At 35.7% G+C, this 16,941-nt stretch overlaps 1 protein-coding gene across 2 annotated transcripts in view; it reads left to right on the top strand.

Moving 5' to 3' along the window:
- The window catches only part of LOC126827959 (cell division cycle protein 123 homolog), a 273,977-nt gene that overhangs the window by 109,544 nt on the left and 147,492 nt on the right, over nucleotides 1-16,941 (top strand). For both annotated transcript variants that reach the window (XM_056102465.1, XM_056102464.1), the window contains exon 4: nucleotides 1,844-1,879. In XM_056102465.1, the coding sequence (XP_055958440.1) occupies nucleotides 1,844-1,879 (36 nt within the window). The remainder of the gene's footprint in view (nucleotides 1-1,843; nucleotides 1,880-16,941) is intronic.

Below are 16,941 nucleotides of genomic sequence, written 5' to 3'. Positions count from 1 at the left end.
CCCTTGTTTCACTTTGTTGCACCTTGGGAACGCTCTAACATCAAAAGTTATCTGCCGATCTGTATGAAATTTACATGCGTCATTTAAATTAGTAAAGAGAAGCATTCTATTGAATTTCAGCTATTTCAGCTTATTACTTCTAGAGTTATGGCCCTTGTGTTACTTTGTGAACCTTGTGAACGTTTGAAAGACAAAAGAGATCATTCGATCTGTTTGAAATTCGATCTGTCAAATTTCAACAATTTCTGTAGACTACTTCAGAGTTGAGGCCCTTGTTTCAGTTTGTAGAACCTTGTGTACCCTCAAACGACAAAAATTATAATATGATCTGTATGGAACTGTCTTGTAAAGGCCTCCAATTACCTACAAGGAGTACAAAGGAATAAATATGCGACAACTCTTGTCGACCGCTCAGACGATTTAGCTGCTGTGGGCATATATTTCGTTATCTGGCAACCTATCTTTAACCTTTTTTTTTCTTTTGAGAGTCAGTTGTTAATTTTTTAGTTTAATCAACATTATGACATAAATGCATCAGGTCATGTAGATATCACAAAATATGTTCTTATTTGTTCAGTTGCAGAGAAATAGATGATTTTCCACAAGTCAGTATTCAAGGTTTTGTGTCAATAAAAGTGTCAATTATTATTCTATTTTCATAGGTTAAAAGAAAATAATACCACTGTTTAATGTTACTTGGCCCTCAAAAATAGGATCGGTCGCTTGGAAAATATTTTCTTCTTCCCATGTAGATTGGTTAAGAACTAATTAACTAACTGAAGGAATAAATTAATCACTCTTGCATTCTATAGCCTTTATAAATAGGGTAAAATCTTTATTATTTCCTAGCATTTCTAGCTGAATTACTGATTAAAATTCTGGAAAATAATGCTGATTTAAATTTAAACCAAAATTTCAGTGCTGATTATTGTCTACTGAAATCCATGCCAAGTGATATTCTGCTGTGGAATCTATGTAAAACTTTCAGGCATAAATTTAACCAATCTGATTAAAACACAGATCCTATTTCGTTTCCTTTTTTTACAGTTCAAAATTTTGTCTTACTTCTCTTTACTATATTAGGATCTGGAAGAGTGGTTATATAACCCGCGTTCTGATTGATGTGAGGGATTAGCCAATGAAACGGTCTGTTACCTTGAGTTCTGTGGGTAAACCACTAGAAACGTCAATGCTTATTGATTAGTCAATGTCTGACATCATAGGGTCAAAAGCTGCTTGTATGAACCTTGACACAACCTTCCACTACAACCGGTCCGATCTTCATGTAGTAGAGGCTATCGAAAGTATTTTGTCTTACTTCTTTTTACTACATTAGCATCTGGAAGAGTTGTTATATAACCTGCGTTCTGATTGATGTGAGGGATTAGCCAATGAAACGGTTTGTTACGGCGAGTTCTGTGGGTAAACCACTAGAAAAGTCAATGCTTATTGATTAATCAATGTCTGACGTCATAGGGTCAAAAGCTGCTTGTATGAACCCTGACGCAACCTTCCACTACAACCGGTCCGATCTTCATGTAGTAGAGGCCATCGAAAGTATAAAAAAAATGAAATGAAATATAGATCTGTATTTTAATCAGATTGAAATTTAACTGATATCTAACTGAATTTCTGTTGACAAGTTCATTGGTTAAAGGGAAGCGGTAAAACCCATCAGGTCTAGTTTTTATGTACAATGTTTGTGTTTTGTGTGTCTTCTATTGTCTTGTTTGCCTTCTGGTCCCTGTTAATGTTATGTGTGTTGAGATTCTCCTACATCTACTATTAATGATGAGATATAGTATCACATATTTTCAGAAATTGAGTGATTTGATATTTCCAGGTAAATTGGAAAACACAAGATGCTGCCAGAGCTGAAGTAAGTATCCTCATATAATCATATGGAAGTTTTTATTTAAGAGCTAAATCTTCCTATTGCAGGTCTTTATTTTGGCTTCAAATGTTATATAAACTATTATTTATACATTTATTTATATGACAAGCCTATTATCCACTTCCTAGACCATTTGGTGCCGGAGATGGAAACGGATTGAAATACGGTCACCATCTAATGATTTAATTTGAAAATGTTGAATTAAGGCTAAGTCTCGTATAACAAGTAACGTTGTTACGATAATAAACAACCTTACAACACTCCACTCATAACTTTGCTCAGAATAAAGTAATTTGAATAAAATTTTCAATGTATTCATTTTGCATTATCTATTTTTGAACTATAAGTATGTGTTATAGTTTATTATTATAAGAAGAACAACCATCTCGTTATCTAAATCTAATATAATGCATCTTTAAACAGACAATCTAATTTTTATATTTAATTTAAGTAGCATTTAACATTCAATAATCCAAATACCTTTTTGATGTCATTCTACTGTACATGTATTACTCTTTCACATAAGGGTGGTTGCGTTGTCTAGTTGTTTAACATGTGCATGTGAAATCACATTAATAATCCAAATACCGTTTTGAAGTCATTCTACTGTACATGTGTTACTCTTTCACATACGGGGATGGGTGGTCTAGTGGTTCAATGAGGGCCATGAAATTACAAGGTCTATCATTGAGTCAAGTGGCGTGGTTTTTATTCCCCGCTTGTAGGCCGTGGACTGGGCAGGATTATATGGCTTAGATCTTTACTCTCGCTAAAAGATAGAGCAAAAATGATGTTAACTAGCAACCTTCACATGTGGCAGTCAGAATGTATAATATTTATAAAATTATCTGAATAAGAATTATATTTTTTCTCGTCATAACACGAAGCTGCCACGCGGTCAAGTAATTGTCCAATGAAAATCGTTGGATCATGGCACGTGATTAGTCACGTGATCATTGTTTATAAATAATACCACGATCTGGTCAACTGAACTAATCTTGTTTTAGGTGTGTTTATTGATAGTTTGGGCTTTGCGGAAACGATATTTCATCAAGGATTGGCACGAAATTGATGCAGGGTAATGGGCACACTTATATCTTTAGACATGATGAATTTGAGCTTCAAACTCAGTGCAAATTGCGTCATATGTATCGTCATGTTAGTCATGTATATGTACACTCATGTATGCTGTTTTCAATAATGGGGGAAGGTCTGGTGACAACTGGCCCAGAGCTACAAATCATTATTTATTTTCCATTTTTTTTACTGAGCTGAGAATTCACTCATATTTCGACCACCTTTTACTAGCTTGAATCTGAATATTGGGGGAAAATTTCTGATGGATAATTTCTTGACAGTCTTTCTATTAGATCTAATGAATGGTGGTTATATTTCTGCCAAGGTACACTAAATCTGACCAAATTCTTTTGTGGCCCCAACCTGTAAGTCCCCGAACTATGATTTCCATCAGGCCATAATTGTATCTACATTAGACCTGTATACTAAAATTTAATTTCTCGTCATTTTGCAAAATAAGTGCCGGCATTGCAAACCAACATAGATCGAAGAATGTTCGACTAACCGCAGGTTACTTGTACATGTCTATGTTTGATATGCAATTTTAAAACAATGCTACATACAGCATTTGACATCCTCTAAAGGCAATGCACAATAATAAGACAAAAATATTATTAGGGTTTCACACTGCGTAGCTTGTGTGAAACACTATTGTTTTTGTTAAGATTATTCTTATTATTATTATTTTTTCTTTTTCCACTTGAGCATATCTCAGAAACTTCTTGTCGGATCAATTCGATGTCTTCGGTTTTACTGGGAAAGTGGGTGTGACTTAGAGATTAAAGCTATTTCGAACGTTCTGCGACAATGCGAAATGTCCGAAACGCCAAAGTTGTCGTTTTTTGAAATATTGCAGTAATATTAACAATAATCGTCGGATTTTAACATTGGATACATTTTGCCATAGCCTGAGACAGGGCACATAGCTACGGTAGTTTAGATTTTTGATTTTCGACGAATCTTCAGAGATATTAGGCGCCAAATTTTGAAAATTTTAAATTTTACAAAAAACTTTTTTATTAATGAACAATTTTTTTATGGCATTTTACCCAGGGTTAAAGGGTTGTCTGATTTGAGCAAAAATGTGAACATTTTTTGTCTCTGTAATTTTTCTTGGCCGCTATTGGCTAATTCAGTTTATGGGTTCTAGGTTAATTCATTATTGCCCGATTTTTATAAAACAAAGTTCATATGCTCCATGGTGCAAATTCTCAATTTTTTTATTACCGGTAAAGTTTTCTATCGGCACCGGATGTGACGCAATTTTGCTAAAAACTCCAATTTTGTCGAGTCGGAACGTCTTTTCACTAGCAAATGTTAATTTTTGCAAATCTGATAGCTCAAGATAAATGCCCCTACGAAAGGCGCAAAAAATCTCAGACTCGCTTTTTTTAATTTTGGTTTTGTATTTGCGTCATTTCGATTTAAAGGTGAAAAAAGGTGTAAAAATGAGCTATTTACAACCCATTCAGACTTTTCATATTTAAAAATATTTCTCCACAACTTTCATAAAGTTGTAGCATTAATCCATACGAAGAGAATCTGTCAAAATTAGTTTGTAATATGAGTATTTGCCTAGAAATGGTCAATTTTGCATGAGTCACTTTTTACGCTATTTTGCCTGTAAAAGAGACAATTATTATTGGATTTTCATAAAAGTGACACCATTTGATGCGTAATGTCAATTTTGACTAGTTCAAACCAATTTAACATTTTTAATGTCACTTAAATGGTGCCATTTGGGCAAAAAATGCATTTATAGCCTTCAAAACAGATATTTTATTCAAATGAGTCTGATTTGTAATGTTTTTAAAATTATGATATTTGATTCCAATCAACTAATAGAATGAACCCATAGGATCATATAGATATCAGAAAATGGTTTCTAACTTGTTCATTTGCGGAGAAATAGGCGATTTTCAGCAGGTCACTTTTCAAGGTTTTTGGTCCATAAAAGTGTCAATTATTATTCGATTTTCATAAAAATTTCACTGTGTGATACCTAATGCGATTTACGATTTCATACAAGTAATTTAGTATTTTCATTATCACCGGAAGTACCGTTACTTTGGCAAAAACTGTATTTTTTAGCCTCTAAAACAAGTAATTGTTTGAAGTAAGCGATATTCATTATTGGTGTAAAATTATGATATTTGATTCCTATACAAATTGATATCAAAAAATTGTTTCTAACATCTTCCCTTGCCGAGAAATAACCAATTTTGTCAGGATCACTTTTTAAGATTTTTCGCATTTTAATTTCAGTCTATGGGTTCTGGGTTAATTATTTATTGCCTGATTTGTGTAAAAGAAAAGCCCACCTGGTGGAAATTCTCAACTTACTTCTACCTATAAAAGTTTCTGTGGGCACCGGAAATGACGTAATTTTGCCTAAAACTTCAATTTTGACGTGTCGAAAGGTCTTTTAAAAAGTAAATATTAATGTTTACAAATCTAATACTGTAGATCAAGATGAATGCTTGTATTAAAGACGGAAAATATGTCTTGCTTTGATTTTTGTTTATTTCGGTTTTGCATTTGCATCATTTTGACTTAAAGCTGAAAAAAAGGTGTAAAAATGAGCTATTTACAATGCATTCAGGTTTTTCATATTTTAAAATACTTCTTGACAACTTTCATGGACCTTAGCATTAATCAATACGATGACAATGTATGTCAAAATTAGTTTGTAATATTAGCAGTTGCCGAGAAATAGGCTATTTTGCATGGGTCACTTTTCTTGTTATTTTGCATGTAAAAGAGTTAATTATAATCCGATTTTCTATTTTTTTTTCACCATATGATGCCTAATGCCATTTTTGACTGGGCGGATCCAATTTTACATTTTTACTGTCACCGGAAATGGTGTCATATGGGCAAAAACTGTATTTATAGCCTTTAAAACGAATATTTTGTTCAAATGAGTCTGATTTGTAATGTTTTTAAAATTATGACATTTGATTGCAATCAACATATAGAATGAACCAATATGATCATACAGATACCACAAAATGGTTCCTAACTTTTACGGTTGCAGAGAAATAGATAATTTTCTACAGTCACTTTTAAAGGTTTTTGGTCTATAAAAGTGGCAATTATTATTCGATTTTCATAAAATTTTCACCGTGATGCCTGATGCCATTTATGATTTCATGGAACTGATTTAACATTTTCATTATCACCGGAAGTAATGTCGTTTTAGCAAAAACTGTATTTTTAGCCTTCAAAACAAATATTTTTTGAAGTGAGTTATATTTATTATTCGTTTAACATTATGATATTTGATTCCAATGGAGATATCGATTGGATCAATATGATCATATAGATGTCCAAAAATTGCTTCTATCATCTTTCTTTGTCATGAAACAACCAATTTTGTCAGGATCACTTTTTAAGAATTTTCTCACATTTTACGTTCCATTAGATAGTCAGCTAACTTAGTGGTAAATTAGTAATAAATTTTGTCAGGATCACTTTTTTGACATATCTAAGGCATGGTAACAAATAAATGTTTTAAATAAACTCAAATCATTAGCATTAGCATTTATTAAGGTCTAATTATAATATAATCATAACAATTTAAATCTTATTAACATTGGCATTTATTAAGGTCTAATTATAATATAATCATAACAATTTAAATCTTTGGCAATATGGGAGTACAGGAGTCCACTCATGTTCAGCGTAATATTATAACAATTAGACAGGCAAGCCATGGCTAGGCAGTAGATCTAGGTCTACCGGAATTAGAGACAGGTAAGAGTAAGAAGGCAGCTCCCGAAGGAACCGAAGGCAGCTCTCAAAAGAACCGATGGCAGCTCCCGAAGGAACCGAAGGCAGTTCCCGAAGGAACCGAAGGCAGCTCCCGAAGGAACCGAAATACAGAATCACAGAATTGGATGCCATGGTTGCCTTGGTTACTAATTTAGAAATTTGTGTTTACCCAATTTGGTCTAAAATTGCTGAACCACATTTTTTGAGGGGATAAAATTAAGCAGTAGCTTAATAGGATGCCAAATGGAATGAAGGTTTATGCGGTGGCATGAGTGGACTTAAACCTGAAATGAAAGCCCCCAAAAAATGTTAGGAGTGTTGAAAGCAGAACATAAACCATTACGTAAAATGCCCATTACTATTTTGGTTTGTGATACATGTATTTGTCATACTTGCTGTTCAGTATGATAGGCAAATTACATTACAGTGAACTTATTAAATTACGTTAGTGAACTTATTTACAAATGACACAATTTTTGTTGAGCAATAGTAACAGCCTTAAGATCTGTTCTGATATATCTTTGGTAACAGTCAGATGACCAACGTCCCATAGTTTTGATCAAGTGGTCGGGTACATTAACCTTTGCAGCAGTAGTAGCTGCTCCTATTCTGAAACTATGGCCGTTATAACCATCTGACGGGAGACCTAAAGACTCAATAATTTCTTTAATGATTTGAATAAAATAGTCTCTATTTAGAGTCATTCCTTTACTATTAATGAATAATGGATCCGATTTACCGGCTCCACTTTGGTGTCTTAAACGAAGGTAGTCTAACATAAGTTTGACTGGACAACTAATAGGTGAAGTTTCAATTCGTTGTCTTTCAAATGGTACCTTTACCCCTAATCTGAAAACATCTGTTTTTGACGTTTTTAGATTCAAAACAAATGACATCAGAGACTGTTAAGTTTTCCTTAGGGTTAAATTTACCATTTGTTTTAATAGTAAATTCTCCACAGCGCAAAAATCCAAAGTAAGCTAAAGAGCAGACTGCAGATAGCATCGACGCATCATAAAAATTAACCTTAATGCGGATAGCTTTAAAAATTTTGACTAATAAATCAAAAGTAATAGGAAGCCTTTTGGGTTTGGAATTGTTCTTCATCTTTTTTACCCCTCTCAAGGCATACTGTAAGTTATAGAGCTTATCAATGTGAGTCAACGGAGTACTAATGTTACATCAAATGTAATGGTAGCGAATTCCAGCTAAGTACAGTTTAATTGTCTGGTATTTCAACTTCCGATTGGCACAGTATGCTACAAAAGACAGGAGGACAATTTCATTTACCATTGGGAGTGTCTCCACATGGCCCCACAGATTAAATAAAAGCAAAAATCTTTTGAACATTGACAAGCCGGTATTGTACACGACGATGGTACTGGGTGCTAATGCTGTATTAAGAAGGTCTTGTACTATTAGTTCTAAGTGAGGTAGAGCTCGTGGACAGGTGGAGTAGCGGCCAGATACTGTTCTGAGAGCGGATCTAGTTCTCTGAACTTCTCCACCTGTAAACGAGAAAGACAGTCACTTAAAATATTGTAACGACCTTCGATGTGTACTGCATGGAGGACAAAATTTAATTTAACTGCACACCAAGTAAGCCTTCTCATAAGTTTCATTATATTATTGGATTTACTTCGTCCTTTATTTATGATGCCCACAGTAGCCATATTATCACAGTGGAATAATATGCGTTTCTTAGCCCACATATGTCCCCATATGACAGCGCAGGTAACAATAGGAACTAGTTCCATGAATGCAATAGACATGTCGTCTTGTCCTAAATTTAAGTCATCTGGCCAGGAACATGAAAACCATTTCCCTTGAAAATAGCCACCATAACCTTTGGCCCCACTTGCATCCGTATACATTTCCATGTCTGCCGATTCTGTAATATTGACGTTGTAGAAGAATGATTTACCATTCCAGTCGTCGAGGAATGATAACCACATGCACATATCTTTTCGACAGTTAGCATTCAGGAAAATGTGGTGATGCAATTCCTTAACCACTGAAATCAAGGATAGTAAATATGACACAAAACTTCTCCCAGGTACAATAACTCTAGAAGCAAAGTTAAGGTGGCCTAGCAAGCTCAAAAGTTCACGTTTAGTAATTCTTTTTCGTGCACAGTAACTTTGTAATATTTCTTTAATTCGTTTGATTTTATCTACTGGTAGCGATGCTTGCATATTTATAGTATCTAATTCGATCCCAAGTAATGTCATAGTTGTATCCGGGCCTATTGTTTTGTTTTGATGGATAGGAATGTTTAGATTATAAAACACGCTTTTCAGAACTCGCATAGTTTCTACGCCATCAGACTGGGCACTGGTGATTGATAAGAAATCATCCAACAGATACAGTAAATTAGGGATCCCATAATTATTTGTGGCAACAAAATGAATAGCTTTAGAGAGCAAAGTAAATATCTTGGGGCTGCTTCGTGAACCAAAACACAGTCTGACGAAATAATAGTACTTCTCGTTCCATCGAACTCCATGGTAAGCCCATAGTGCTGGAGAAATAGGTATTAACTTAAACGCATCCACGATATCTGTCTTGTTTAGTATGGCACCGTTAACATAGTATTGTATGGCCGATATGGCATCGTCAACCGAGACGTACGACACTGAGAAATCTTCCTTATCAATTAAATCGTTCATACTAGTATGTTCTTGGATATTATGGGGAGATGAAAAGTCCACAATTAGCCTTTGTTTCTTAGAATATTTTCCCTCACTTATTCCTAACGGATTTATCCTAAAATTTGCGAAAGGAGAATTATCAAATGGACCAATTACGTAACCTTTATCCACCTCAAGTTGGAGAAGAGTAGAAACTACCTCAGGATTCGACCTGGCCGTAAGAAGGTTCTTGCACTCATAATTATCAGTAGGAAGTGATGAAAAACCTGTGTCAAAGCCTAAACTTAAACCTTCCATAAGTTGGGCCACAAAAAGTTTGTCTGGGTGCTGTTTTAGCTCGAATTCTAGTGACGGAATATTTATCGGTGTGGAAGCTTTAAAAATATAAGAGGAACCAGGAACGTATGTAAAACTGGTAACAAGACCATCTGTGTTATCCACTGGGAATTGTCATTTGCGATGATTGGGGTTTATTCCTCCGTCGTGTTGGTTAGCCTTATTGATAATTCTGCCTTTAGGACACTCATAAGATGGGTGGGCAGCACGACAATTATTACACACATGAGTCATCTTTGAAAAGTTATCATGGTTAGATGAACAGCCAGTGGTGTTAAAGTTATTGCATATCTCCTTCCCATTGTGGAATAGTCTAGTTCTACCATACTTATCCAGTCGGTTCGACTTTGGTACAGGATTTATACTGCTGAGTTGCTGGTTATGGTTAGTGTAATCTGTCTTATAGATACTTTGACGTCCTCTGGTTGTTAATGTAGGGTTTGTCACGGTGAGGGGACAGAAGCCGGAAACATGTAAAGAACTCTGACAATGTTCGCAAGGGAGGCTCCTGATACCTGCAAACAGTCTAAGATAGAGTGAGGTGTCTCTAGATGACCAGTCAACTTTACACTTCAAAATGACTTCCAATTGTTCTGCCTTCTTTGAGAATGCATTATGGTATTCATAGAACTGTGAGCCTCCAAACTGCATAAATAGGCCATCAATCAAATCCGAGTATCCGTCTAATTTCTGTCGTCTCTCTGGCTCCTTCTCACAAATGACGTTCTTAAATCTAGAAAATGCCAGCCGAAATTCATGGATGGACAGGTTCCTTTGTAGTCGAGGGTCATTGGCTTTAACCACAATCTGGTTTCCATCTTGGTCGATAACTCGGGTCTCCCCTTCTGTTTCTATGCCGGGTATAAGAAGCATAGCCAAATTGACATGTTTGTGCGAGTGTATAGCTTTACGAATATGTTGAGGGACTACGTTCACTGGGGGGAGACTATCGACAGGGACTCTGTGAATAGACAAACCCATACCTGAAGGCCCGATGCTATGACTACTACTAAGGGACGCTGGTAAGTGATGTGATGTTGATCTGTTCCTGTTCTGGTTCTCTACCTCGACGTCAACAGGTATTCCAATTTCTCTTGTCACCGCTTGTTCTGCGATGTTTTGTGACGACAGCTTGTTCTGGATATCAGCTAGTGAGGCTTGAACCTCGGCTATTTCCAATCTTAAACAGTGTACTTCGCTCGAACGAGACGTTGTTCCATGGGCGCTGCCATCTTTGTTTCTGTCGCCGGAAGTGTCCATCTCAATAGCCGCATCTTGGTATTCGGGTTCTGTTAAATTAGCCACATTTTCGCACTCGGATCTCGTGCCGTCTTTCAGTTGTTTGTAAACTTTAATAAGAATCTTATTGGGTTTAATAGTAGGTAACACCATCCCTAATTCTTGTAATTCTTGACAGAGTTTTTTAGAGGACCAATTTTCAGGTACATCTTCGTATCGGGTTCGTTTCTTAGTCGAGTTTGGATTATGGTCACGTGACAAGTCACGGCGGCCATATTCTCTAATCCTGTGGGCTGAAGCCGACCTGGAACGGCGATCTGTAGGTGCGCTAGTGTCCGTATTAACAACCGATTGGATGTTCTGGGTTCCCTGAGTCCTTGTATGTGGGTGTTCCCTATGTGAAGGCATGATAAAGACTTGGAGGATAGGAAAGGAGAAAAAGTTTAGCTCCTTTTTCGGTTGCCTGACGCTAGCAGACGACTTCTGAAAGTGAGGCCGAATATGAAGGCGAGGCCGAATACGAAAGTGAGGCCTAATCCGACGCGATGCTGTGATGGGTTGGTAATTATGGAGGCCTGTATGTGTAATAAATATAATAGCGATAGATAACTTAATTTGGTTATTTAAAATAAAGTTACATATAACTCCCACATAAATGGAATTGATATTGCTGGATTTGGTTGATTCTGCATCCATTTCATAACACGTGTGCAATGCTTATGTGGAAATCTGTTTAACGGTTTCATTGGTACCGAATGCGACACAAGTTCAAGGGTAACGAGGCACCAGAAGTGACATAAGGTCAAGGGTAACGTGGCACCAGTGAAACCCGTCATTACTGCATCGCAGTTCTAGTTAATTTTGTATTTATTAACAAGTCCAATTTTTAACTGGGAGATAAATTTAGAAAAAAAAACAGACATAACAATAACAATGCATAATACAATGTGTAAAAGACCTCAAAATATTCACGACAGTAAAACCCAATTAAACTCATAAAATATTACTAAAATTGAAAAGACATGTCATGTATGAACACACAGTATATTGCTCTTAAAAGCACTCTGAGCATGCTTATGGGTGGATTTATTATTATTGTATGTCAATATTCATCAATATCATCATCTGATAAAGCCTTGCGCACACTATGCGACAACCTAAGCGACGAGTCTGGCGACAAATATCGCCTCATTATAAGTGGATTGCGCACACTACACTACACGTTGGCGATTACGGAAAAAACACCCTGTCACGTGCTTCGTCATGTGACACCTGTAAATTCATTTTAGTCGTCATCGCGTTGAATACTTCAATTAATATTGTTTTGTACATGATGATCTGGCGGAGGCGTAGCTGTCTTAGTACAAAGCCCGGCGAGTGCAATGCATTTATAGTATTATAAGTAACTAACTAGCTCAAATTGGGCGACTCTTGCATGTATAGAAAAACAAGCTACGTGAGGATGAGTCCAGAAATATTCCAGAGAATCCTAAATATAATCATATCTCTCATTGCCAAAAGAAAACCAACCAAGATGAGACAACCAATAAGCCCAGGTGGGTGATCAACGGTCACTCTCCATTTTCTCGCTACAGGTACTGGAAAAATAATGCCCATTCTAATTACCATCCATGAATCCTAGGACTGTATTATTATTAAATACATTGCTATACAGACGAAAAATCCACTCTGCCTACTATATGTATTCGACAGCTTTGCCAGAATTCCAAACTTAATTTCAATTAGTTAGTTAGGGCTGAGAAATCTTGTGTGTGGTTATGTCACATGAGAAGAATAACCAAAAATGATTGGCTTAATAGGTGAATTTATTTTCTTCGTTGTCGCTTAACTTGTCGCCGAGGAGAGCACATTACACGATTTGTTGCCGATGAAGCGACGACTTGGGCGATCATATCAAACAAGTCTGATATCGGCGACCATCGCGGCGATGGTCGCTGGCGACGAAATATCGCTTGCGATCGAGTGCGCACACTAGACGAGTTTTTAATTTTTCATCGTCGGCGCCCAAAATCGCCTATGTCGTCGCGTAGTGTGTGCCAGCCGTAAGTCATCAGCATCAATTTCTGTTGTTGTAAGCATAGTATTATTGCAATCCCTACATCCACAAAGATCAGTGCATGAGAGATTTGCAAGTCTACATGAACATCTTTTAGAGTTGCAGTTAGTTTTGCAATTGCAATGTACTTATTTTAAAATGTCCTCTGGCCGTGGATCAAGTGTCATCCACTTGATTTATATGTCATGATCAGTTATATTCCACCCATGCTCTGGTGGGAGTGGGGGTGAAATCACATTTTTCAAAGAATGCCTATGGATTGCAGCCTGATGGTTAGATCTTTAAATATGCAAAATCAAGGCATCTTTAGTCGGGGGGAGGGGGGGGAGAGATTGTTCAGATGAAGTTTTTAAACAGAATAATTTATATCTAGCATTGTCCACACTAGTACCTTTTTGTCCATACAAATTGCAAACAAATTCTTCTAAAATGTTAATGGGGGTTTCATCGATGGTGAAACTACTGCCAAGTTTTATGAAGGCCTGAACGAATTTTTGATTCTTAATCATAACTTCATGATAACGGTCGATGGGATCTTAATCTCTTTTTTGGTGAAGGAGTTGAAGGACTGTCTAGTTGGGTCTCAGGTGCTGCTGGTGCCGCCCTTTTGAAGACCCTCTTTTCTGAACGCTGGATCCGTTGTTTATCACAGAAGCGAGAATATCATTTGGAGTGATAACCGTACACCTTCAATGCTTCTTCTTTTGAGCCTACAAAAAGTTAAAAATTACAGCCCACCTTTGAATAAAGTTTATATTTTGAAAACAATAAATGCATATGACCTAGTTTTCAAAATTTGCAGTATCTAGTCACTATGAAATAGATCTCCTACTGTAATATCAAAATAAACTTAGATATTGCTTTAAACATTTATATTCAACGTGCCATTTATATTTTATTTTGTTTATTACTATTACCATTTGCAGAAACACTTTAATAAACTACTGGCATAGGTTGTTTCCGAATCCATACATAATTTAGTATTTATTGTATTTCGTATGCAAATGTATGCTAAATAAATACTGTTTTAACCAAAAATGTGTCTGTTTAAATAATGCATAGACATAAAGAATCTGTAGTCATTTCAGTGTAAGAAAGAGAGAAAAAAAAATTAATGTACTTTAGGCCTATACTTTACCTTCAAACACATCACGATAAGAAACGGAAATTTTCTGCTCTTCTCCGTCGAGATTTTGCCACTGAGAAGCGTAGTTCACAACAGCATTCCAACTGGTATCACTAAACAGAACTAATTTGCCAGGATCCTTGGTTGCCTCGTGATAAGGCACTTCATACTTCGAGAAACTTAGTCAAGATGATGAAAAAATAATCAAACACGCGTTTTTTTTTATATTTACATCAGTGCCCGTAATGACGATTTTTCTGTTTGCTGATTGGCTGAAATTCCGGGTCCTGAACTTCCAGGTACAAATTCACCTAACCTTTTCCCCGGCGCATTAATATGGCGGTGAAAAAAAATAATTAAAAGTTATAAAAATATTTTGAAGCAGTCACTTATGGAAGAGTAGATGTGAAGGAATGTCATTATTCATTTTATGTATTTTTAAATTAATCTGTGCAGAAAAATTACAGTCCCAAGGCCATTCCACGAGAGTAAACAATAACTCACTCCAGTCCACGGCCTATTGCACTTAACAAGGAGTGGGGGTGCCTGTCCTTTGGTTTTCTCCCACTGCTAAAGAAAAATAAAATTGAACCATACGTTAGTCCCAAAATGACCTAGTCTGTGTCGAGCGGACGTTAAACCACATTTCTCTCTCTCTCTCTCTTTCAATTAATAAGAGTTCCTGTAAGCTTTGTCGCAGTTTGTGGTGGCGTGGGGTGGGCTTCTTCTTTTCCAGAGCAGATCTCAAAAGCTATTCAATATTTTTTGAAACTTAAACACACACCTGTTTGTCGATATTTTTTACACATTTGTCGATCAATGGGTCCATCATCTGTCCAGTACAAACTTTACAAAAAGCATTAAGGGTGTGACGACTAAGCAAAACTTGAACCGATTCGGTTTAGTCGGTAATGAAAACTAACTGAAAAATATTAGTCTTCCATAGTGTACAATACACGCTAATAAACTGGCCTTTATATACGGAGCTTAAAACTGTAATGGCGACATACATGTACAGTTCTATGTTTTATGTGTCCGGTACATTAAAAAATTTGGTTTTGTTTGTACTATGTAGTTTGTTCAAATCACCTGTTTAACCTTTTTAATAAAAGTAATAAATACAACATATAAAAATAGACTTCGATTTTCTCTTTTACATTATGCACGGTTCGCGTGTTTATTCCCCCCACCCCGGCATATAGAATTCATATGCCTGCCTACCTTACGCTATAATTATAATATGAATGTAAATCCATTCCATTTCGTTTTATATATTATTATTAACATATTATGCAGGTAATAGGGTGGACATAATGTATGGAATAAATAAGCTTTACTCGTCGATTTTTGTTGAATACCGATCACGGCCGAGATTAGTTCACCGCTGTATATTCATATTGTTTATTTGTATTGTTAGTCAATTTCCGTTATGATTTTAGATTAGTTCACCGATGGTTTTGTAATAAAGTATACTCGTATTGTTTGTTAGTTTATGATGTCTAACATCATTTATCTTCTTTATAAAAAGGTGTTTTATAATTACATATTGACAGCTGAATCACTCGCCAAAAATACATCATGGACTCTACATATTACCAAATAATCAACTAAATTGCGCAGGAGCCCTTTTGAATTAAGACAAATTAGATTGATATTATTTCGAAACCATAATTAATTTTAAAACTGAACGTTGATTTAATTTCCGTGCACGAAATGAAACTAAACATCTCCAAATATAAGAAATCCGAATAAAAATTCATTTAGAATACCAAAATGCGAATCGTCACACATTGAGGTCTAAACAGTGTGATCAGTTATAAAATAAATCGTAAATCAATGGAACATGTTGTAAGGTGGACACGGCATGCTTTCTTTTAATGTTGGATTATTTGAGACGCCAGGTAGTCTGAATATCTAAAGATAACACGTGTCGAAATAGTGGCGACGTGCAATTTTATCCTTTGATCTGTTCTATCACTGGCAATCCTGTTATAGTGAAACCAACATGCATGCAAATGACTTTACAGTGTATTACAAGTGTATGACACCAAGTAAGCTCAGTCTGGGATAAGTCTAGTTGTATTAGAAACGTAAATGCGGTCTACGATATACGACTTTAAATCTCTCCACTAGATAATTCTTTTTGTGAAGAAAAAAAACAAACCGTTACAATAGACATAGTGTTTTATTTATTTCTTATGATAATAATTAAAAATAACAATATGGATTTATTTTTTACTTACAAACACGGTAAGCATTTCTTTCGTTGTATTTTATTACTTGACGATAAACATTTGGTAGTAAATATGTCAACTCTAGATCTTTACACATGCTGTTTAACTAAATAACTATAATAAAATGAAATTACAATCAATATTCACAATAATCCACGACCGATATACCAAAGTTGTAACTGATGATCGTTACATTTTATTTAACAAACATCGTGGGAATCGTTAGGAATGCTTATTATATTTTTTTTTTATCGCGGGAATATCTACGACCGATTACGGAATATACTGTCTCATTATTATCGACCATTTATCAATGATGTAGCTTATTGATTATTCGCCCCCATAATTGTCGATCGTTAATACATGTATCTTTTTTATAAAAAAACATGCTATAATATTCGGGCGACTGGTTTATATCATGCTGTAATTTTTAGACGACTATCATTTTCCCGAAACTTGACCCGGTTTGTAGGTAAAACCGAACCGACTCCGACTAAACCGACTAATCGTCACATCTCTAGAAAGCATCAATC

Source organism: Patella vulgata, chromosome 7 (genome assembly GCF_932274485.2).
Source record: "Patella vulgata chromosome 7, xgPatVulg1.2, whole genome shotgun sequence".
NCBI classification, from domain to species: domain Eukaryota; kingdom Metazoa; phylum Mollusca; class Gastropoda; family Patellidae; genus Patella; species Patella vulgata.
Note: the sequence above shows the minus strand (reverse complement) of the source record. Positions and strands in the feature narration are given on the sequence as shown.